Source organism: Gobio gobio (genome assembly GCF_949357685.1).
Source record: "Gobio gobio genome assembly, chromosome: 10".
Classification (NCBI taxonomy): Eukaryota; Metazoa; Chordata; class Actinopteri; order Cypriniformes; family Gobionidae; genus Gobio; species Gobio gobio.
Window position 1 is genome coordinate 57,809,578 of NC_137116.1, and position 25,305 is coordinate 57,834,882.

Below are 25,305 nucleotides of genomic sequence, written 5' to 3' on the forward strand. Positions count from 1 at the left end.
AAATCCAGGCCTGGTCCTCTCTCGTCCCTCACTGTTGTCGCTCCTCCTTTATAGTCCCTCACTCCTCCGCAAGGGCCGAGATCGCTGCGGCGCGCAGCTGGCGCTCATCCTCCCTGATGAGCGCCGCCTCGTCCCGCCCTCACGGTCCCTCGGCCTCGCTGCCCGCCACATACCCCCAACGCCCTTCGCAGGCCGGGGGTCACTCCCGAGTCTGCGCTCTACTCCCCCCCCCCCTCCCCGGGGGGGCCGATCACGGCGGCCGCGGGACCTGGGGGTAAGAACAGCGAGGTGAGAGAACGGAGCGAGGAACCTGAGGAGCGACAGGGACGAGAGAGTGGAGAGAGGAGAAAAGAGAGAAAGAAAAAAAAAAATTCTGGTCCGGTTCCCAGACACACTGCCGCTCGGTCCTCAGCCAGCCAAGAGGTTCTTCTTCGCGGTGCCATGCGGTGGTACTGGACGGCCGGTGGACGGCTCGACGCTCCTCCGCCCCCTGGCGGCCGGCGGTGGCTCCTCCTGTCGAGGGCAGCCGGCAGCGAGTCCCGCGCGCTCCCTGCCCCTCCCCTACACGGCGGAGGGATACAGGCTCCGGCCCACGGCGAACGCCGGTGACTCCTCCGCGCTCCCTCTAGGACGGCAGCCACCCCACCTCGACCCAGGGGCACGGCAGCGAGCTCTCCGTCCCACCGACCTTCATCCGCTCCAGCACCACCGCTTCGGGCAGCCGCTCGCGGACTTCTCTCCTCCGCGCTGCCCGAACTCCGCGGCACCGCGATCCCCCTCAGCTGCGAGGGCTCTTCGACAGCGCGTCCCTCCTTCCTCCCGGGCTTCGGCACCACTGTAGTAAATGTTGTTTGTACGGGAAGAAGGAGGCGGGAACCGGCGAACAGTCAAAACATTTAATCAAAATAAAATGGCGCGACAGCCCCTCACGGTCGACTGCCGCCTACATACAAACAAACACAATGAAAATAAAAAGCTGCAGCCCCTCACGGTCGACTGCAGCAACACATAACAAAACATAAATAAAACTCAACATAAAATCCAGGCCTGGTCCTCTCTCGTCCCTCACTGTTGTCGCTCCTCCTTTATAGTCCCTCACTCCTCCGCAAGGGCCGAGATCGCTGCGGCGCGCAGCTGGCGCTCATCCTCCCTGATGAGCGCCGCCTCGTCCCGCCCTCACGGTCCCTCGGCCTCGCTGCCCGCCACACCCACCTTAAGACTTGTTTGCAGGAAGAATGGGACAAAATTACACCTGAAACACTTCATCACTTGGTGTATTCAGTCCCTAAACGTCTTTTAAGTGTTGTGAAAAGGAACGGCAACATTACAAAGTGGTAAATGCTTTACTGTCACAACTTTTTTTGAAATGTGTTGCAGGTCTGAATGACAGGAAAGGATGCATATTTACAAATGACATGAAGTTGACCAGACAAAACATGAAATATTTTGTGTTCATATTGTCTGCAATGAAATACAACTCAAAGTACATTTAGAAATCACTTATTTTTTATTTTATTTGCGTTTTCCATACTGTCCCAACTCTTTCTGATTTGGGGTTGTAGTTGGGGAAACTTCTATAGCGGTGAATTGGAGATGACAGCAAATATAATATGCATGTGCTCTTATAGCAAAAGAAAAGTGTTTCTATGACTTTCCAAAAGAGGGGAAAATACAGAGAGGAGGATTACAGCAGTCAGGAGAGAGAAAGATGTCAAATTTGCCATTGTATTAGAAACACCTTGTCTGGCTATCACCAGACCAAACTCAATTTAAGATTGAACATTGGTCTGGGGAGTCCGCTATTTATTTTGTCCTAAACAAGAGGCGTGATAAACGAGCATAAATTAAATGACTCTGTATGCAATTGGATAGTCCTTCAACAAATCAGACCACAAGAGGCGTGATAAACGAGCAACGATCCATCGCTTCTCTATCCGTCGTCGTGTTAAACCCGCCAATAGCGCGCCCCCACTGAAGTCCATTATATGGAGAAAAACCCTGGACTGTTTTCATCCAAAACCTTCATTTCTTTTCGACTGCAGAAAGAAAGACATGAACATCTTGGATGACATGAGGGATGAGGAAACTATCAGCAAAAGTTTATTTAAAAGTGAACTAATCCTTTAAAAACTGTACTAGATTTGAGATAACTGTAGAAATGTTGATAACTGTGGAAACGCATTAACGGTTTCATTTTTTTTATTAAGTGTTTTATTTTGATTTGATTTTAATATCATTTATTTTAATTTGACATGTTATGACAATTCATGGATTGTTTCAGTGGATTCTTTGAAGGGGCAAGTGAAAGAGAATTTAATTTGCCCGACCGGACAAGTATCCTGATTAAAACATCAATAACAAAAAATAACTAGGGAATCACCAAAATACACAAATGATTCTGCATTCATTAGTGTAAGTGGAGATTGATATTAGGGCTGGGTATGTTCCAATTCGATTCAATTTCAATTCTCTATTCAACTCAATGAATATAGATTTAATACAAATACTATATTTATAAAAAAGAACAGTGAACATAATATATGATATTGGATGATTTTCAGTAGCCTACACAACAAGCTTTTCTTGCGATTTTGCCACCCATCATATGTGCAGTTACACGAGAAGCACGCTCATACCTGGACGCAAGTAGTTGCCGTGGTAACGAACAACAATACCTTAACGTGCTGACTTATGTGGACTAACTTTTATTTGAGGAAATCTGTTTATAATATAAGCTGTTAGGTGTGAATTATTGGTCCTGCGCTGTCTGTTGACTCATTTGATTTGAATATGTCTATAATGGCTAAAGTGCTTAAGTGAACGCTCAAGTTTAATACGATGATCATAATGCAAGGAAAGCATTCGCATGTGTGTGATCTATTTTTAGCGGTTGTGTGCTGGGCTGTGGGGGTGTTGACACGTCTGGGTGATGTCTCATCAAATGGTTCTGCAGATTTGTAGCATTTCACCTCAGCATTACAAACGTCGACAACGCAACGGAAGCCGCCATTTAAGCTCTGAATGAATGAATGACAAGCGCGCCTCTCGCTCCTTTATAACATCGCTCAAGGCAAATAAGAGGGAGACATCTAGTGGAGAAGACTAGAAATTAGATTTACGTTAAAGGGTTAGTTCACCCAAAAATGAAAATTCTGTCATTAATGACTGAGCCTCATGTGGTTGGACACCCGTCAGACCTCCGTTCATCTTAAGACACAAATGAAGATATTTTAGTGTAAATCTGATGCTCTGAAAGGCCTCCATTGGCTCAACTTTACACTCTCAAGACCCTTAAAAGACACTAAAGACTAAAGTTACAAAGTCCATCTCACTACAGTGGTTCTAAAATAACTTTATGAATCGGCGACAATAGTTTTTGTGCGCAAAAAAACCCCTAAATAACGACTTACATAGTGATGACGATTTCAAAACACGGCCTCATGAAGCTTCGAAGCGTTATGAGTCAGTGAGTCGATTCATGATTCAGATCGCGTGTCAAACCACCAAACTGCTGAAATTTGGCGATTCAAACTGCTGAATCGACTCACTGATTCATAACGCTCTGAACCGCTGAATCGACTCACTGATTCATAACGCTCTGAACCGCTGAATCGACTCACTGATTCATAACGCTCTGAACCGCTGAATCGACTCACTGATTCATAACGCTCTGAACCGCTGAATCGACTCACTGATTCATAACGCTTCGAAGCTTCATGAGGCCGTGTTTTGAAATCGTCATCACTATGTAAGTCGTTATTTAGGGGTTTTTTTGCGCACAGAAACTATTCTCGTCTTCATAAAGTTATTGTAGAGCCGCTGTAGTGAGATGGACTTTGTAACTTTAGTCTTTAGTGTCTTTTAAGGGTCTTGAGAGTGTAAAGTTGAGCCAATGGAGGCCTTTCAGAGCATCAGATTTACACTAAAATATCTGTATTTGTGTCTGAAGATGAACGGAGGTCTGACGGGTGTCCAACCACATGAGGGTCAGTCATTAATCACACAATTTTAAGTTTTGGCTGAACTAACCCTTTAATGTCGAGCCCTGAAATGTATTTGAATTTAATTATTTTGGGGGGAAAAACTTCTCTCATGAAATCCTGTTATAGTAAACCTGGAATATTCTTTGAAATATTATTTGAATAACAGTATTTTTCCTCAGTTTTAGGATCATAACATTTAAAGTCAGGTGAAATATATATGTAAAGGCATTTTAGATTTCTAGATTTGAAATAAATGCCGTTCTTTTGATCTTTCTATTCATCAAAGAACCTTGAAAATAATGGATCACAGTTTCCACAAAATATTAAGCAACTGTTTCACATATTGATAATAATCATAAATGTTTCTTGAGCAGCAGATCATCATATGAGAATGATTTCTGAAGGATCATGTGACACTGAAGACTGGAGCAATGATGATGAAAAACACAGGAATAAAACAGGTATTTTAAATTATAATAAAATTTCACAATATTACTTTATTTGTAATGAAATAAATGCAGCCTTGGTGGATTTTTCAATGATTTAATGCAGTATTAGCACAAACCCCCAGCAGTTCCCTCACAATTTGAGAAACGCTGTATTGAACCTGCATTATTCTCTATAATATGATTTCAAATAATGGCTAGTTTGAGTTCAGTAGGGTCATAACATCAGTTAAAAAGCCGTCTGTACCTCTCAGAACGAAGCCAAAGCTGTTCCCTTCTTTCTCCAAGCACACTTCGACAGTTTTCGAGATGACGCCGCAGGGATTGGGAGCTAAACACACACACACACACACACACACACACACAGAGCAGCTTGTGTTACTGTCACAGGAGGATGAGATACAGCTCTACACACTGAAATGTACATGTGTTTACATTCACAGGACCATAAACACTAATGCACTTGAGGACTCCAAATACATATTCAGTTCTGTTGCGGTGCTACTGTACCAAGATCAGCAGTTTCAGGTTCTTTGATATTTATACTGTAATACTCAATGATTCACATATTCATGTTCGGTGTTTGTATCAGAATATCATGCCAATCAGTACTGAGGATACACTAACACAAATATATATTTTAAGAAATGTAGATTTTTAATCTGCAAGGATGCATTAAATTCATAATAAATCACAAAACAGTATCTGTGACTGGAAAAACGACCCAACGCAATGGCCAGAGGAGTCGTTTTCTCTTCATAAATCACCCAGTCTTTCGATGAAGACGTTTATTCAGTATTCCTGGATTTAGGCCTATGTATTAGGCTACATACATTTAACGTTTTAAAATGATCATGAAACTTGTCTTGTGCTGTTTTTCTGAATATGCCGTGTGCAATGCAAAAAGCTAGAATAGAAACTAGCGCCTAATGTCAAACGTTCATTGAAATATTTGTCAAAAGCCTAAAATCCAGTTATATATGATGAGCTGTTTGGCATCAATGGCAGGTTTAGATAAAGTTTAGACATCCGTCAGTTCTCTGTCTTGTAGCTTTATCTGTTTATTTATTCGTTTTCATTTAATTTGTTTTAATTTGTTATCTGTAATTTTGTTAGTACAGCCGTGCATGAATGAATTAGTTCAGCATTTACATTTTACAAAGCAAATTTGGAGTTGACATGTCAATGTCACACAAAACAATTCTCGAATTACTGACAATAGCAACGTTTTTGGCTTTTTTACAGGAACCGTCTTCATCAAAAGACTGTGATTTATGAATTAGGCTATTATGATGTGTAATATTTGGGGGAGCGTGCGTGAAAACTGCTTTAATGACAAGTTGACTGCTTTCTGACGCAGTTCCAGTCCTGTGACAAACTTATGACTATATTGGTGTTTTTGTTAAACAAACTTTTGCCTTTGCAGTAATAAAATCTCTTTTATTGTTTCATCTTTACAATAATACATCATCATGTAGTGCACATGTTTGATTGTAATGGGCGTATTGCACAGGCTTTTGGACTTGACGAACAGCTTCTGTCTGTTATTCGGCAGTATAACATTTCAGATCAGGGTTTTTTTTTTACTTATTAGAGGCGCAGAACACCACAGAGAAACTTTTCGGCATTGCACCAAGCAAAAATCAATCGTAATCATTACAAAAAGTAAAGATAAAGCGTCTAACAGCGTCTAACGTTCATTTCCAATGGATTGTTTTCCCCCACAGCAGACTCGGATATGACGGTTTTGTGGGCGTTCCCAGTAATGCCGACCAAGTCTATGTGTTCCCAGAAAGCACTAACCCCACCTCTAACCCATCATGGTGAACAGAGCGCATCTGAAGTGTCTCAGCTGAAGGAAATTATCCATTATTTATCAGCTTTAATATATCGGCCACCTAACATTAACAATTAACATATATTGGGCGATGCCGATATGATGGCCGATATATTGTGCATCCCTAAAATCAATCTGAACTGTGGATATGTGTGTGTGTGTGTGTGTGTGTGTGTGTGTGTGTGTGTGTGTGTGTGTGTGTGTGTGTGTGTGTGAGAGAGTGTGTGTGTGTGTGTGAGAGAGTGTGTGTGTGTGTGTGTGTGTGTGTGTGTGTGTGTGTGTGTGTGTGTGTGTGTGTGTGAGTGTGAGTGTGAGTGTGTGTGTGTGTGTGTGTGTGTGTGTGTGTGTGTGTGTGTGTGTGTGTGTGTGTGTGTGTGTGTGTGTGTGTGTGTGTGTGTGTGTGTGTGTGTGTGTGTGTGTGTGTGTGTGTGTGTGTGTGTGTGTGTGTGTGTGTGTGTGTGTGTGTGTGTGTGTGTGTGTGTGTGTGTGTGTGAGTGTGTGTGAGTGTGTGTGAGTGTGTGTGTGTGTGTGTGTGTGTGTGTGTGTGTGTGTGTGAGTGTGTGTGTCCGTACCGAAAGCAGGCAGCTCGTACTCCACCTCCAGCACCACCCTCTCTCCGATGTTCTTCAGCATGCTGATGATTTCATCATGTCTGAGCTTGGACAGGTTTATCCCATTCACAGACTTTATGTAGTCGCCGACGTTGAGCTGGTCACTCCTGCCACACACACACATATCAAAGATTGAAGAAGAGGTTTTTTTTTTAATGTATGCATGTCTACATTTCACTGAAAACAATGATTCGTCAAATCGGCAAGCAGGGGATAAGTGTTAGAAGATCCGTCCATGGCTTGAATAATATGCATCATTTTTATATGTATTGTGGAAAAGAAAATAAACAGAAAAAACTGAGAAATAAATGCTCAATGTAATATATAAATACGTAACATAAAAAAAAAAATCATAAACGCCCAATGTCACATATGTAACATTACAGATCTTTCACAAGGAGGCGTTGTATTTCAAAAACAACTGCAGAAACATGTTATAAGTGTCCATTACGCCTGTTTTATATGCCCCATAATGTTCCTATAAGAAGACATTGGTCCCGGTTCACTATGGGTTAACCCACAGGCTCCCACAGCCGTTATATTAAGAATTATATATTGAGCCGTCATATTAAGCATCACAATTGTACCCGTATACTGTTTCTCATGAGACATATACAGAAATATACAAGCAAAACATACACAACAGTTCATACATTTAGGTTAAGTGTGATGTATATTTTTAAAGAAATGAATACTTTAGTCAGCGAGAAAGTATGTTGATTTGTGAAGGATCATGTGACACTGAAGACTGGAGTAATGATGATAAATTCAGCTTTGATCACAGGAATACATTACACTTTACAATATATTCAAATAGAAAACTATTTCACATTATTAATGTTTTACTATATTTTGATCAAATAAATGCAGTTGAGCTTAAAAGACTTCTTATGAAAAAGATCCGACCCCAAACTCAAAAAATATACTACATCCACTTTATCATATTTTTTGTATTTTTTTTTTGTATTTGTATTTTTAAAAGAGGGACAGTGCACATGAATTAACATGAGTATACAAGTCCATCATGTAAATGTGCCAGATTTAGCCATCTAGGCTATTTTTCATCTGTTGTCCCTGGCAGGTTGATGGTAAAATCAGAAAGAAAGAAAGGAAAAAACATTTAAAAAACACATTCAAGCAAACATTACCCTAATCAAACATATGAACACAAATACAAAATAACTTTAAATATAAGCAAACAGAAACAAGCAACTACTCCACATTATGAAGACATGATTGATTATCCAACAACCACTGTTTTATCGATGCAGAAAAGGATGTAAAATATGAAATATTTCTTAATTTTGCAGGTATAAGAAAAGGCTGACTGGCCAAAAGAACTTCTTCTATTCAGTATTACACAGTCCTCTAGCAGTGGCTCTGGTTAATGATTTGGGCCTCTGATTTTGTCTAATAAAACTCATTTATACACAAGTAAAATATCTGCAAATGTAATCATATTTTCCCAGTTTAAAAAATCATATTTGGTTAAAATTTTACAATGATCCAGTATTTTCAAAGCCTGCTTATAGAGTCTTTCTATTGTTTGTAATGCATCCAACTAGTAATACAGTAGTTCATATGTGAAAAGATCATGCCATTAATATATAACTTTGAGGCCTCAGTGGTTCAATTATTTCTGATGTGTCTAAAATTGACCAGATTAAATTGAATTCTATTCCCCACTTTTTTTAACTTGTTTTTTAAATGTGAGTTGTGAATCTATTATTATGCCTAAATATTTATACTCATGGACGATTGATCATTTTCTTCCTGCTACTATGACGTCTGGATCTGGATCTCTATTTGCAGACTTTGATAAAAACATACAAACCGTTTTACTAACATTTAGATGTAAACAAGAATTAAATAACCAATTTAATACATTGACCATTGCAGCTGATTGCTTTTAGCATGCACATTTATAACCATATCATCAGCATACATTTGACAGTTAACAGTTGATGCACAAACATCCGGCAGGTCATTAATGTACAAACTAAACAACAACGGACCCAATATCGAACCTTGGGGCACACCAATAGAATTAATAGCTATTTGCGAAGTCTTATTGTTTACCCGGACTCACTGTTTTCTATTAGCAAGATATGATCTTATCCATTTGATTAGCTCTGGTGAGAAATTATAATTTGATAACTTATTCATTCAAATCTCATGATTAACTGAATCAAAGACTCTCTTTAAAGGTTTAGTTCACCCAAAAGTGTAAATTGTGTGATTAATGACTGAGCCTCATGTGGTTGGACACCCGTCAGACCTCCGTTCATCTTCAGACACAAATGAAGATATTTTAGTGTAAATCTGATGCTCTGAAAGGCCTCCATTGGCTCAACTTTACACTCTCAAGACCCTTAAAATACACTAAAGACTAAAGTTACAAAGTCCATCTCACTACAGCGGCTCTACAATAACTTTATGAAGACGAGAATAGTTTCTGTGCGCAAAAAAACCCTAAATAACGACTTATATAGTGATGACGATTTCAAAACACGGCATCATGAAGCTTCGAAGCGTTATGAATCAGTGAGTCGATTCAGCAGTTTGGAGCGTTATGAATCAGTGAGTCGATTCAGCAGTTTGAAGCGTTATGAATCAGTGAGTCGATTCAGCAGTTTGGAGCGTTATGAATCAGTGAGTCGATTCAGCAGTTTGAAGCGTTATGAATCAGTGAGTCGATTCAGCAGTTTGGAGCGTTATGAATCAGTGAGTCGATTCAGCAGTTTGGAGCGTTATGAATCAGTGAGTCGATTCAGCAGTTTGAAGCGTTATGAATCAGTGAGTCGAATCAGCGGTTTGAATCGCCAAATTTCAGCAGTTTGGCGGTTTGACACGCGATCCGAATCATGAATCGACTCAGTGATTCATAACGCTTCGAAGCTTCATGATGCCGTGTTTTGAAATCGTCATCACTATATAAGTCGTTATTTAGGGTTTTTTTGCGCACAGAAACTATTCTCGTCTTCATAAAGTTATTGTAGAGCCGCTGTAGTGAGATGGACTTTGTAACTTTAGTCTTTAGTGTCTTTTAAGGGTCTTGAGAGTGTAAAGTTGAGCCAATGGAGGCCTTTCAGAGCATCAGATTTACACTAAAATATCTTCATTTGTGTCTGAAGATATACGGAGGTCTGACGGGTGTCCAACCACATGAGGCTCAGTCATTAATCACACAATTTACAGTTTTGGGTGAACTAACCCTTTAAGTCTAGATAGACAATTGTTATAGCCTTGAACCATTTCATTCACAATATTAATTCCATATAATACTAACTGCACTAACTACACAACATGGCAAATCCTCAGCATACTGCATCTGCTGCAGAAAGGTGTGTGTGTGTGTGTGTGTGTGTGTGTGTGTGTGTGTGTGTGTGTGTGTGTGTGTGTGTGTGTGTGTGTGTGTGTGTGTGTGTGTGTGTGTGTGTGTGTGTGTGTGTGTGTAGTGCAGCAGGTACCTGTGTTGTGTGTGTGTGTGTGTGTGTATATGTGTGATGTTAGCAGAGCTGACTCCTCATGTGCTGTTGTAGAAGCTAATTTAAGCCGCTGCTGTCACCCAGCACTGGGATTTTGCCTGTAAGCATCGCATTAACTGAGACAACGGCACACACTCGGAACCGACACAATGGTGACACACAAGCGTACTTCATTTACACGTCAGCACACAACCGAAGGCAAAACCAAACACATCATTTTGTGATTCTGCATAATGAAGCAGTGGAGTTAAACAGCATTAACACACACACTAATAACAAGCTCTCAGTAGACCTTGATAAACTGACCGTATTAAAGCAATAGCTGTAAACTCACAAGGTTTATATCACCTGGCTGCAACTCTACATGCAGGAACATGCACATCAATCCTGCGGTTGCCTACAGGTCAGCATGACCATTCAACTACAATCTTCCTCGTGTGTGTGTGTGTGTGTGTGTGTGTGTGTGTGTGTGTGTGTGTGTGTGTGTGTGTGTGTGTGTGTGTGTGTGTGTGTGTGTGTGTGTGTGTGTGTGTGTGTGTGTGTGTGTGTGTGTGTGTGTGTGTGTGTGTGTGTGTGTGTGTGTGTGTGTGACAGCGAGAGAGCGGTCACGTTAGGACTGCATCAGCCTGTCACACTAGAGGCTGATGTGAATGAGCAGCCCACATCCTGAGGACACACACACACACACACACTCACACATGCACACACACATGCACAAGAGCAGCTCAGATCCTGAGGTTAAAGAGCTGAGTAAACACACTACGCCAGTGCTAATTCACTATCATTGACATACTATTATATTTTTTATTCATTTTGCATAATTTTTTTGGGGGGGGGGTCTTTTATATAAAGAAGTTACATAAAGGATTAAAAGGGATTTAAGGAAATAAAGAATAATTAAAAACGTTCTAGGTCTAATTGTAGCCTATAGTTGTGAAGCCATTTAAACTCTTTGCAAACAATATTTTACTTAAAGGGGAGGTGAAATACAGTTTCAGTCAATCTCATGTCAATCTTGAGTGGCTATAGAGTACTATTGCATCCTTCATATCTCCGAAAAGTCTTTAGTTTTATTATATGTATAAAAGAAAGATACGCTGTACCGGAAAAAGCCGAGCGGCTGGAGGCGTGTCGTGTGGGCGGAGCTAAAGAATCAAGCGCAACTGTTGCGTTGAGAGCGTCTGAAAGCGGTGACATCCTTAAACGTGGAGGAAAAAAACGTTATCCTAAATAAACCATTGAGATCAATCAGATTTAGCCACACATATATGATCCAGAATCAGATCTAGAGGCTGAAGTTGAACATGCGCAGCAGTGATGACTAAAGCAGGACGTCTCTATGGTACTGGAACTGGAACTTATATACTTGCTTAGCGGATTGTCATGCGCGAGTTTTACAACATTTATGTGTGTTTACTCATGGTTTATGAGGACATTCAAGATTCAAGAGATTCAAGAGTTTTATTTGTCACATACACAGTTATATACACAATATACAACTGGCAGTGAAATGTAAACAGGTCCGCTCCATGGACAGTGCAAATAACAGTTACAAGAACACAAGGGAAATTAAAATAGAAATAGAATAAAATTAGAATAAAAAGTATTAACATAAGTAGAGTTATAAATAAATCAAGTAAGATAAAAATAGGAAATAAGATAAAAATAAAAAAATAAAATAAAAATATAAATATAAAGTAAGTGGATATGATAAGTGAGATAAACTGTAGACTTAAAAATAAGTGGTTAACATAAAATATATATATATATTTATATATAGAGAAGTATGATGTGCAAACAGGAGTATGATGTGCAAACAGGTTTATTACAGGTTGTTACACAGTAACAATAGGAACGTAAAGTGCAGTGCAATTGCAGTATGTGAATGTTAATGTATAAACTGGATGTTTATGCGTGTGCGGGGTGAAGTGAAGTCACGTGACTGAGTTCAGGAGTCTGATGGCCTGGGGGAAGAAACTCCTCCTGAGTCTTTCAGTCTTTGCCATCAGGACATAATTTGGTTTATGGACTGTATGCGATTTAATGTTAGCAGTAGCAAGCGTAACGGTTTTGCACGTCAGACTAGTGCGTGTTTACATAGAATAGATCTGAATATAATGCTATAATCAACACTTTACACCATTAGTTGACCTTGAGAGCTGTAATAGGAAAAACGTACTAAAAGTTTTCGAGAGAGTTCCACATGTAATACTAGCTATTTCGTATGCAAAGATGTCAACCAATCACAGACGTGGGCGTTTACATTGAATTCTCACGGCAGCCAATCACAGCAGTGGGCGTTTACACTGAAGACTCACAGCAGCCAATCACAGCAGTGGGCGTTTACACTGAAGACTCACAGCAGCCAATCACAGCAGTGGGCGTTTACACTGAATTCTCACAGCAGCCAATCACAGCAGTGGGCGTTTACACTGAAGACTCACAGCAGCCAATCACAGCAGTGGGCGTTTACACTGAAGACTCACAACAGCCAATCACAGCAGTGGGCGTTTACACTAAAGTCTCACAGCAGCCAATCACAGCAGTGGGCGTTTACACTGAAGTCTCACAGCGGCCAATCACAGCAGTGGGCGTTTACACTGAAGTCTCACAGCAGCCAATCACAGCAGTGGGCGTTTACACTAAAGTCTCACAGCGGCCAATCACAGCAGTGGGCGTTTACACTGAAGTCTCACAGCGGCCAATCACAGCAGTGGGCGTTTACACTAAAGTCTCACAGCGGCCAATCACAGCAGTGGGCGTTTACACTGAAGTCTCACAGCGGCCAATCACAGCAGTGGGCGTTTACACTGAAGTCTCACAGCGGCCAATCACAGCAGTGGGCGTTTACACTAAAGTCTCACAGCGGCCAATCACAGCAGTGGGCGTTTACACTGAAGTCTCACAGCAGCCAATCACAGCAGTGGGCGTTTACACTAAAGTCTCACAGCGGCCAATCACAGCAGTGGGCGTTTACACTAAAGTCTCACAGCAGCCAATCACAGCAGTGGGCGTTTACACTGAAGTCTCACAGCAGCCAATCACAGCAGTGGGCGTTTACACTGAAGTCTCACAGCAGCCAATCACAGCAGTGGGCGTTTACACTGAAGTCTCACAGCAGCCAATCACAGCAGTGGGCGTTTACACTGAAGTCTCACAGCAGCCAATCACAGCAGTGGGCGTTTACACTGAAGTCTCACAGCAGCCAATCACAGCAGTGGGCGTTTAACTGAAGACTCACAGCGGCCAATCACAGCAGTGGGCGTTTACACTGAAGACTCACAGCAGCCAATCACAGCAGTGGGCGTTTACACTGAAGTCTCACAGCAGCCAATCACAGCAGTGGGCGTTTACACTGAAGTCTCACAGCAGCCAATCACAGCAGTGGGCGTTTACACTGAAGACTCACAGCAGCCAATCACAGCAGTGGGCGTTTACACTGAAGACTCACAGCAGCCAATCACAGCAGTGGGCGTTTACACTGAAGACTCACAGCAGCCAATCACAGCAGTGGGCGTTTAACTGAAGACTCACAGCGGCCAATCACAGCAGTGGGCGTTTACACTGAAGACTCACAGCAGCCAATCACAGCAGTGGGCGTTTAACTGAAGACTCACAGCAGCCAATCACAGCAGTGGGCGTTTAACTGAAGACTCACAGCAGCCAATCACAGCAGTGGGCGTTTAACTGAAGACTCACAGCAGACACACCCCTTCAAATCAAGGTAGGAAAAATGCCTTTTATTTCTAAACTATGACAATTTTTTTGATGTAAAAATCATACTAACATTAAAAAATGATGTTCTATATAGTATGAATGTGTGTAGTATGAATGTAATCTGGACATACTACATCTGCCATCTTGTTATTATCACATGACCTACCAGCGTCGCTTCACCTACATTCATAAATCCTCTCCCGTGGCCTCATGGGATAGTAAAGTGTTCATCGAATGAGCGCTTCAGAATCTCAGCATGAGTAGTACGTCACCCGGGGACTTTTCGCAGACTGTATTTCGAATACTACGAATTACTACTACATACTTCTCTGTTGGCGCACTGTTTTTGCATACTATATAGTACGGAAATATTCGATTTCGGATGGAGCGTCTGTCATGCTAACAACAAACAGAGCAGCATTAACAATATCAAAATATTGGGTGGGGGAAATTTGGCCATTTCCAATTATTGGGGGGACTTGCCCCTACAGCCCTGAAACACACATATAATACAAACATAGAAAACAGTGATTATAAATTAAAAGCCATTTGTTTCTCTCAGAAGCAATTTTTAAGAGAAAGACCCGGACACTCAGATGAGTCCATACTCCAATGAAGCATAACTGAGAGCTGTGATGCTGCGCTCACACCGAACGCGGATAGAGCGTCGGCCGCGAGTGATTGCCATGTTAAGTCAATGGAAAGGGGCGTTGACGCGCGTCTGGAGGTCCTGTGGCGCGGAAGGCGTGTTTCGCGCGGCGCAATGGACGCGATTCCGCCTCATTCGCTCGTCCAGTTTGCGCGAATGACGCAAATTGAGCGTCTTGCGCGATATGCGCGTTACACACGAGTAGTGCTTTTGTGAATTCACGCGTTTGAAGCGAATTTGCGTCTAACGCCCGAGTGGAAAAATCGGAACTTTGGCGTCAATTCGCACTGCGTTAACCAATCAGGAGCCTGTTCGCTGCGGTCACGTAGTGAAGTAACGATGAGAAACCCTGCATAATTTAAAAATACTACTATTGTGTCACAAAATGTAATTTTGAGACTTTTTCAGGTGAGAATGTAGTTGTTTAAAGATCAAATCTGTGGTTTATTTATAAAGAGAGCGCCTATTTAAAATAATAATGTTGTGTTTTTAGAGTTGTGAGCTCCAGGCGATCAGCGGGTGCTCAGCGCTCATTAACCCAGTGAGAGCAGCCTTTCCTCGGCCAGTCCTTCTGCCGTCTGCCGCTGCTCTGATGGCCTCTAGTGGTTCGTCTAGTGTGGATCTAACGGCCCATCTTTGCTCTCATGAATCTATAATTTGTTGTCTGCCAAATTGTTTTGACTGAGGGCAAAGAGAAGTTTCATAACTTTATTTTTTAAGGATATTTAAATATGCATGCAGTGAAGATAATGTAGGCGTTGCCTGGACCACATTTGTGTGGCTATTAATGTTTAATATACTGTATATTTTTTATGAAAATGAAAAGAGGCAGAGTGGTGTTTTATGACATATTTCTCCTGGAGCGCCTTGAACGCGCGTCTATTTCGCTTCAAACGCTCGATTTGTACACGCGTCCAATTCACTGTAACATGACATGACATGAAGTGTTCTGTATGCGTTTCTCACCGGGCCGCGAGACCTCCTGGTCTCAGGTTTGACACTCTTGGCTTGCCGTCCTTGTCACAGCCTCCGGAGATGGTGAGGCCGAGACTGCTGCCCTCTTTTTTAATCAGTTCCACCGTCGTCACACCTCTCTGCTCATCTGTGCATACACAAACACACACAATAAACACACACAATAAACATGACCAGCACATGGAGACTCGCAGCAGGTAACTCACCCATGGGCCGCTTGTGTATTCATGCATTGTGACATGGAAGATTCATTTAACCATTACATGAAGGACAGATGGGAGAATTGCAGTGTGCAATACATCTAAACATTACTGGAGCAAACAAGGGGGATTTTCAGTGTATAAACTACACTTGGGGATTTGACCAAAAGTACCACTCATTTGTATGCATGTGTGTGTGTTTCCGTTCAAAAAAAAGTTTTCTAATGTTTTTGAAAGAGTCTCATATGCTCACCAAGACTACATTTATCATCATAAGTACAGTAAAACTGTAACATTGTGAAAAATTACTGCAATTTAAAATCACTGTTTTCTATTTGAATATATTTTGTAATGTAATTTATTCCTGTGATCAAAGCTGAATTTATCATCATTCCTCCAGTCTTCAGTGTCACATGATCCTTCACAAATCATTCTCATATGCTGATTTGATACTCAAGAAATATTCATGATTATTATCAATGTTTAAAACAGTTGTGCTGCTTCATATTTTTGCAGATTGGTTATAGAAATATTTTGTAGCAATGTAAAGGTTTTACTGTCACTTTAGATCAATTTAACATCCTTGATTAATAAAATTAAAACCTTACAATACATACTTTCTTAAATTACCACAAATACTATATATGATAAGAAAAATATTAATAATTTACACTTAGGGAGGCACCGAAATGAAAAATCTGTGTCGAAACCGAAAATTCTGGATTCACTTGGCCGAAAACCGAAACTGGCTTTTTTTAAAAAGAAAAATATTAATTTCTTATATTTAATTAGTTTTTTGCATAATTGTATTATTATTAGAATTTTTTTAAATTACATTAAATCATTTTACTGAATCTGAATTAAAATAATACAAGCCAATAAAATAATATAACCACAATTTTATTTAAAGGGTTACTTCAGGGATTCAGCATTAAGCTTTGTATCAGTAGATAGTTCATAGTTTTGCGGATTGTTTATAGAAATATTTTAGCAATGTAAAGATTTTACTTAGCCTGGATGCCAGCCGAACTTAGCCCCGCTCACAACATTTTTACTCGGGCAGTTCGGTCTGGACTTGATCCATAGAGAAGTAATTATGCCCGAACAGAAACTGTTCGGACCAATGAAATTGTCAGGGCGGGCTTTAGACGATGATGGACAGATGATCAACAGTAACGTCATCATCACGTCACCAAAGGCGCTTGGGTTGAGTTTGTTCTAATCCTAAACGGAGAACTTGTTCATATATGCATTCACCTTTACTATTTCTCTCAGAAATGATGATCGTGTTGGTAAGTACTCTGTGTATCCTTAAATTATTTTTTTTACAACACCGGCAAAGATCGTACACTAATCTTGTTCTTCTAACGTTAGGCTACTTATTCCAGCGTGCGTGCAGACAGGGTGGCCAAGTTTTTACAACAAAACCCGCCCAATTGCTAACGTTCCTCAAAACTAGCCAAAAACAAGCCCAATAGCTTTCCAGGGGGGGTTCTCCGGGAAAAAAAAGGCATTTGGATGGTAAAATATGTGTTATTTTGGCAGGGCTGGCAGCTAAAAATCGCATTCCTGGGTTTGTATATCACATAATTGGGGTCGCTTCAACCCGCGGACTTGGCAACACAGTGCAGTTGAGTTCTGTTGACATTTGACAACTAACGTTGTGCGTCGCTCCGTTGCTCTGATTGGTTGTAGGTCTATCCAATTGAGATCTTTGCTGGTTCGGTTGAAACACACCCCATAATCATAGCCCAACGGAGCAGATCAGACTCATATTCTGACTAGAATTGAGTATGACGACGTCAGGCTAGATTTTACTGTCACTTTAGATCAATTTAACATCCTTGATGAATAAAATGTAATACTTTTTTAATTCTTACTGAGCTCAAACTTTTGAACGTTAGTGTATATGTTTTTAATGAGAAAAAAAGTGTAGTGGTATTTCTTCATCACAAACAACAGTATATCACAACAAAACATACTTTCTTAAATTACCACAAATACATGATTTAAGAAAAATATTAATAATTTACACTTATGACTAGGCATGCAAATCTGGGTCGAAACCGAAAATTCTGGATTCACTTGGCCTAAAAACGAAACTGGCTTTTTTAAAAAAATATATTATTATATTCTTTTATTTATTTAATAAATAAATATTATTATTCTTATTTTTAATTAGTTTTTGTGTAATTGTATTATTATTAGACTTTTTAATTTAATTAAATAATTTTACTGAATCTAAATTTAAAAAATACAAGCCAATAAAATTAAATAACCACAATTTTATTTAAAACTGGTTAGTTCAGCGATTAGCTTTTGTATCAGTAGAAACCCGGTAGTATATTCGAATTATGGTACTTTCCCCCCTCATATCCCCCTGAGACGAGATAATTATGCATTTTATTTATGGAAAAAATCCTCCGATGACACAAATATCGTCATTTTGCGTCATCGGAGGATTGTTTGGCCAGAGGCTCGAGACTACAGCCACTAGATGGAGCTGTTCCGCATGTTATCATCCACCCATAGGGGAGAGAGAGATCTCACACACTGAATGTAAATGAGCTCGGCCGCTCGACCTCAGGCATTAAAAACGGAGCGGTGCAGAGCAGAGTGTTTCAACTTTTCAATGAATTCCTATTAAAGTTTAGCTTCCGTGTGCGATCTGATAATGCGCCAGACTGGACACACGCTGAGAATGAGCCGCTCTTACCTCAGCTCAGCTCAGCTCTTCTCTCGTGAGGAATGAAATCTGACTCCTGCTGCGTCTGTGACGTGACTTTCGTTCGGTTCACTCACACTTTATTGAAAAGACACGTTCAGTTTTTAATTGTAGTGTTTATTCTCTAACTGAACGAAATGATTTTATAAAATATGTGCATTCTGGGAGTTGTTGTCTTTCATCCACATGAGACAAAAATAAATTTTCTGTCTTTTCTCAGTCTAGAAGGCACCAAATTCAAAAACAATTTCACATTTCTACTACATAAATGACCCAGTTTAAATACACATTCATCTCTCCAGTGATGAAGTACCCCTTTAAAGTAAATAAAAAAAAATAGACAGAAAATAGGCCTATATTAAAATATTAAAAACCATTTTATGCAACAGAATCATATTTAACAAATTACATTTTTGACTAATTATGTAAATAAAGTATAGATGGAAGGGGTGGGGCAGCATATTTTCTGCCTTTTTTTTCTTTCGGCCAAAAACCGAGTGATAGGTTGATGAACCTATCGAGATGAAAAGCACATAGCCCCGGGACGTTTGGCTTTGCGAGCTGGCGTTACAAGTCTGATTCTGATCCCGAATGAACCAATAACAGCTTCTCCAGCCTGTGAGCGCGTGCTAAGGTTTGTAATCAATAGATATCAAACGATCTGTAACAATGCAATACTAACACATATAAAAACATGTTTTACTCACATAAGTGTGTTGCAGCGTTCCTGTCGGATCCAGAAGCACAGCATTGTGTTTTAATCTCAATATGTCTGCAAATCCAGTCTCCACCTGTATCTTGTTTACAAACGAATCCGCGGTGAAATGAAGCGAACAAACACAATGTCTTACGCACGTGAGCTGGAACCGGCATGTTTATTGTTCGGTAGCGCGATCCATTTAGCTCCGAGTCGGTGGGCGGGGCTTGAGGCGGTGCTTCTGCGTCCTATTACGTCGTTGGTCGACATATTCTGAGAGCCTGGTGTCTGTAAAAGCTTTTCTTTGTCTAACAAGGACGTTTTCAGCTCTGAAACTTACAGGATATTCTTACATCATGATGATCTTTTATATATCAAAGGCTCAAAGGAAAGTTGATTTCTCAATTCATCACCCCTTTAATGATATCTGCAATACATCGTTGCCTCTGTTCTGTTTATCCTAAGGGGTTTATCACTGCTCGCCCAGAACAGAACTATATGCTAATTGTCTATCACTTTGACGATAGTGATCCTGACAGAAATGCCATTTCCGGCTGATAATATTCGGCGGCTGAAATGTCAGTGCATCTCTATTCATGAGAGTTATGAGGATCCTATTTAGGGGAAGATATTCTGGATGAAGAATCTCTAATTACTCAAATAATTATGACAGAATAAAGACAAATTGTTTGATAGCTTTAGCTCATTACTGAGTGCATTGATTTCAAAATATTCACTTTAATAACATATAAACTAAATTTACACTCATAACGGTTATGAGGACACCATTAAGGAGAAGAGATTTTTTATTCCGTTTTTATTTTATTCCGTTTGACAATTATGATACAGCCATTGCAATCCCAAGTGTGCGCTCATTTCATCTCTATTAGTGACTCTCTGATAGTGAGTGTCAGTGAGGTAAATCAGAGACAAAATAACTGACATGATTCCTCACAAGCCCAGCGGATAAAAAGAAAAGAACAGAGAGAGAGCGACTGAGGGGGTATAGCAGCGGTCCGAAGACATCAAATATCAGCATTATCACAGACGAACAGTCTCTTCACCTTAAGGTATGAGCCGCTGTGTGTGTGCTGAGGCTCGCAGAACTCCTCGAGCCGCACACACATCCCATACAGCGCAGGGGTTTCATGCGGAGCTTTAAAGGGAAAGTTCAACCAAACATTCTGTCATTATTTACTCACCCTCATGTCTGAGAGATTTCTGTCCCTTCATTAACAGCTACGCAACTACCACTTTGACGCTTGAAAAAGTTCATAAAGAGATCGTAAAACTAATCCATATGAATTGAGCGGTTTAGTCCAGATTTTCTGAAGAGACTCAATCACTTTATATGATGAACAGATCAAACTCAGGCTTTAATTCCCATATAAACATTGATCAGTGAACACAAATAGAAGCTCAAACGTGATGCGTAACACGAGAATGAACCTCATTGGTTCTTGCTGAAGCTCAAACGTGATGCGTAACACGAGAATGAACCTCATTGGTTCTAGCTGAAGCTCAAACGTGATGCGTAACACGAGAATGAACCTCATTGGTTCTCGCTGAAGCTCAAACGTGATGCGTAACACGAGAATGAACCTCATTGGTTCTCGCGGAACCTCAAACGTGATGCGTAACACGAGAATGAACCTCATTGGTTCTCGCTGAAGCTCAAACGTGATGCGTAACACAAGAATGAACCTCATTGGTTCTCGCTGAAGCTCAAACATGATGCGTAACACGAGAATGAACCTCATTGGTTCTCGCTGAAGCTCAAACATGATGCGTAACACGAGAATGAACCTCATTGGTTCTCGCGGAACCTCAAACGTGATGCGTAACACGAGAATGAACCTCATTGGTTCTCGCGGAACCTCAAACGTGATGCGTAACACGAGAATGAACCTCATTGGTTCTCGCTGAAGCTCAAACGTGATGCATAACACGAGAATGAACCTCATTGGTTCTCGCTGAAGCTCAAACATGATGCGTAACACGAGAATTAACCTCATTGGTTCTAGAGAAGCTCAAACGTGATGCGTAACACGAGAATTAACCTCATTGGTTCTAGCTGAAGCTCAAACATGATGCGTAACATGAGAATTAACCTCATTGGTTCTAGCTGAAGCTCAAACGTGATGCGTAACATGAGAATTAACCTCATTGGTTCTAGAGAAGCTCAAACGTGATGCGTAACACGAGAATTAACCTCATTGGTTCTAGAGAAGCTCAAACGTGATGCGTAACACGAGAATTAACCTCATTGGTTCTAGCTGAAGCTCAAACGTGATGCGTAACATGAGAATTAACCTCATTGGTTCTAGCTGAAGCTCAAACGTGATGCGTAACATGAGAATTAACCTCATTGGTTCTTGCTGAAGCTCAAACGTGATGCGTAACACGAGAATTAACCTCATTGGTTCTAGCTGAAGCTCAAACGTGATGCGTAACATGAGAATTAACCTCATTGGTTCTAGCTGAAGCTCAAACGTGATGCGTAACATGAGAATTAACCTCATTGGTTCTAGCTGAAGCTCAAACGTGATGCGTAACACGAGAATTAACCTCATTGGTTCTAGCTGAAGCTCAAACGTGATGCGTAACATGAGAATGAACCTCATTGGTTCTTGCTGAAGCTCAAACGTGATGCATAACACGAGAATGAACCTCATTGGTTCTAGCTGAAGCTCAAACGTGATGCGTAACACGAGAATGAACCTCATTGGTTCTTGCTTAAGCTCAAACGTGATGCGTAGCACGAGAATGAACCTCATTGGTTCTTGCTGAAGCTCAAACGTGATGCGTAACACGAGAATTAACCTCATTGGTTCTAGAGAAGCTCAAACGTGATGCGTAACACGAGAATGAACCTCATTGGTTCTAGCTGAAGCTCAAACGTGATGCGTAACACGAGAATGAACCTCATTGGTTCTTGCTGAAGCTCAAATGTGATGCGTAACACGAGAATGAACCTCATTGGTTCTTGCTGAAGCTCAAACGTGATGCGTAACACGAGAATTAACCTCATTGGTTCTAGAGAAGATCAAAAGTGATGCGTAACACGAGAATGAACCTCATTGGTTCTTGCTGAAGCTCAAACGTGATGCGTAACATGAGAATGAACCTCATTGGTTCTTGCTGAAGCTCAAACGTGATGCGTAACATGAGAATGAACCTCATTGGTTCTTGCTGAAGCTCAAACGTGATGCGTAACACGAGAATGAACCTCATTAGTTCTTGCTGAAGCTCAAACGTGATGCGTAACACGAGAATGAACCTCATTGGTTCTTGCTGAAGCTCAAACGTGATGCGTAACACGAGAATTAACCTCATTGGTTCTAGAGAAGCTCAAACGTGATGCGTAACACGAGAATGAACCTCATTGGTTCTTGCAGAAGCTTAAACGTGATGCGTAACACGAGAATGAACCTCATTGGTTCTCGCTGAAGCTCAAACGTGATGCATAACACGAGAATGAACCTCATTGGTTCTCGCTGAAGCTCAAACATGATGCGTAACACGAGAATTAACCTCATTGGTTCTAGAGAAGCTCAAACGTGATGCGTAACACGAGAATTAACCTCATTGGTTCTAGCTGAAGCTCAAACATGATGCGTAACATGAGAATTAACCTCATTGGTTCTAGCTGAAGCTCAAACGTGATGCGTAACATGAGAATTAACCTCATTGGTTCTAGAGAAGCTCAAACGTGATGCGTAACACGAGAATTAACCTCATTGGTTCTAGAGAAGCTCAAACGTGATGCGTAACACGAGAATTAACCTCATTGGTTCTAGCTGAAGCTCAAACGTGATGCGTAACACGAGAATTAACCTCATTGGTTCTAGCTGAAGCTCAAACGTGATGCGTAACATGAGAATTAACCTCATTGGTTCTAGCTGAAGCTCAAACGTGATGCGTAACACGAGAATTAACCTCATTGGTTCTAGCTGAAGCTCAAACGTGATGCGTAACACGAGAATTAACCTCATTGGTTCTAGCTGAAGCTCAAACGTGATGCGTAACATGAGAATGAACCTCATTGGTTCTTGCTGAAGCTCAAACGTGATGCGTAACACGAGAATGAACCTCATTGGTTCTAGCTGAAGCTCAAACGTGATGCGTAACACGAGAATGAACCTCATTGGTTCTTGCTTAAGCTCAAACGTGATGCGTAGCACGAGAATGAACCTCATTGGTTCTTGCTGAAGCTCAAACGTGATGCGTAACACGAGAATTAACCTCATTGGTTCTAGAGAAGCTCAAACGTGATGCGTAACACGAGAATGAACCTCATTGGTTCTAGCTGAAGCTCAAACGTGATGCGTAACACGAGAATGAACCTCATTGGTTCTTGCTGAAGCTCAAATGTGATGCGTAACACGAGAATGAACCTCATTGGTTCTTGCTGAAGCTCAAACGTGATGCGTAACACGAGAATTAACCTCATTGGTTCTAGAGAAGATCAAAAGTGATGCGTAACACGAGAATGAACCTCATTGGTTCTTGCTGAAGCTCAAACGTGATGCGTAACATGAGAATGAACCTCATTGGTTCTTGCTGAAGCTCAAACGTGATGCGTAACATGAGAATGAACCTCATTGGTTCTTGCTGAAGCTCAAACGTGATGCGTAACACGAGAATGAACCTCATTAGTTCTTGCTGAAGCTCAAACGTGATGCGTAACACGAGAATGAACCTCATTGGTTCTTGCTGAAGCTCAAACGTGATGCGTAACACGAGAATTAACCTCATTGGTTCTAGAGAAGCTCAAACGTGATGCGTAACACGAGAATGAACCTCATTGGTTCTTGCAGAAGCTTAAACGTGATGCGTAACACGAGAATGAACCTCATTGGTTCTCGCTGAAGCTCAAACGTGATGCATAACACGAGAATGAACCTCATTGGTTCTCGCTGAAGCTCAAACATGATGCGTAACACGAGAATTAACCTCATTGGTTCTAGAGAAGCTCAAACGTGATGCGTAACACGAGAATTAACCTCATTGGTTCTAGCTGAAGCTCAAACATGATGCGTAACATGAGAATTAACCTCATTGGTTCTAGCTGAAGCTCAAACGTGATGCGTAACATGAGAATTAACCTCATTGGTTCTAGAGAAGCTCAAACGTGATGCGTAACACGAGAATTAACCTCATTGGTTCTAGAGAAGCTCAAACGTGATGCGTAACACGAGAATTAACCTCATTGGTTCTAGCTGAAGCTCAAACGTGATGCGTAACACGAGAATTAACCTCATTGGTTCTAGCTGAAGCTCAAACGTGATGCGTAACATGAGAATTAACCTCATTGGTTCTAGCTGAAGCTCAAACGTGATGCGTAACACGAGAATTAACCTCATTGGTTCTAGCTGAAGCTCAAACGTGATGCGTAACACGAGAATTAACCTCATTGGTTCTAGCTGAAGCTCAAACGTGATGCGTAACATGAGAATGAACCTCATTGGTTCTTGCTGAAGCTCAAACGTGATGCGTAACACGAGAATGAACCTCATTGGTTCTAGCTGAAGCTCAAACGTGATGCGTAACACGAGAATGAACCTCATTGGTTCTTGCTTAAGCTCAAACGTGATGCGTAACACGAGAATGAACCTCATTGGTTCTTGCTTAAGCTCAAACGTGATGCGTAGCACGAGAATGAACCTCATTGGTTCTTGCTGAAGCTCAAACGTGATGCGTAACACGAGAATTAACCTCATTGGTTCTAGAGAAGCTCAAACGTGATGCGTAACACGAGAATGAACCTCATTGGTTCTAGCTGAAGCTCAAACGTGATGCGTAACACGAGAATGAACCTCATTGGTTCTTGCTGAAGCTCAAATGTGATGCGTAACACGAGAATGAACCTCATTGGTTCTTGCTGAAGCTCAAACGTGATGCGTAACACAAGAATTAACCTCATTGGTTCTAGAGAAGATCAAAAGTGATGCGTAACACGAGAATGAACCTCATT

General features: G+C 41.0%; 1 protein-coding gene across 1 annotated transcript in view; it reads right to left on the minus strand.

Moving 5' to 3' along the window:
* Positions 1-25,305, minus strand: part of grip2a (glutamate receptor interacting protein 2a) — a 79,905-nt gene that overhangs the window by 43,542 nt on the left and 11,058 nt on the right. The window contains exons 3-5 of the mRNA XM_079827297.1: positions 15,698-15,833; positions 6,839-6,984; positions 4,677-4,760 (exon numbers count right to left, since the gene is read on the minus strand). Coding sequence (XP_079683423.1) covers positions 4,677-4,760; positions 6,839-6,984; positions 15,698-15,833 — 366 coding nt within the window. The remainder of the gene's footprint in view (positions 1-4,676; positions 4,761-6,838; positions 6,985-15,697; positions 15,834-25,305) is intronic.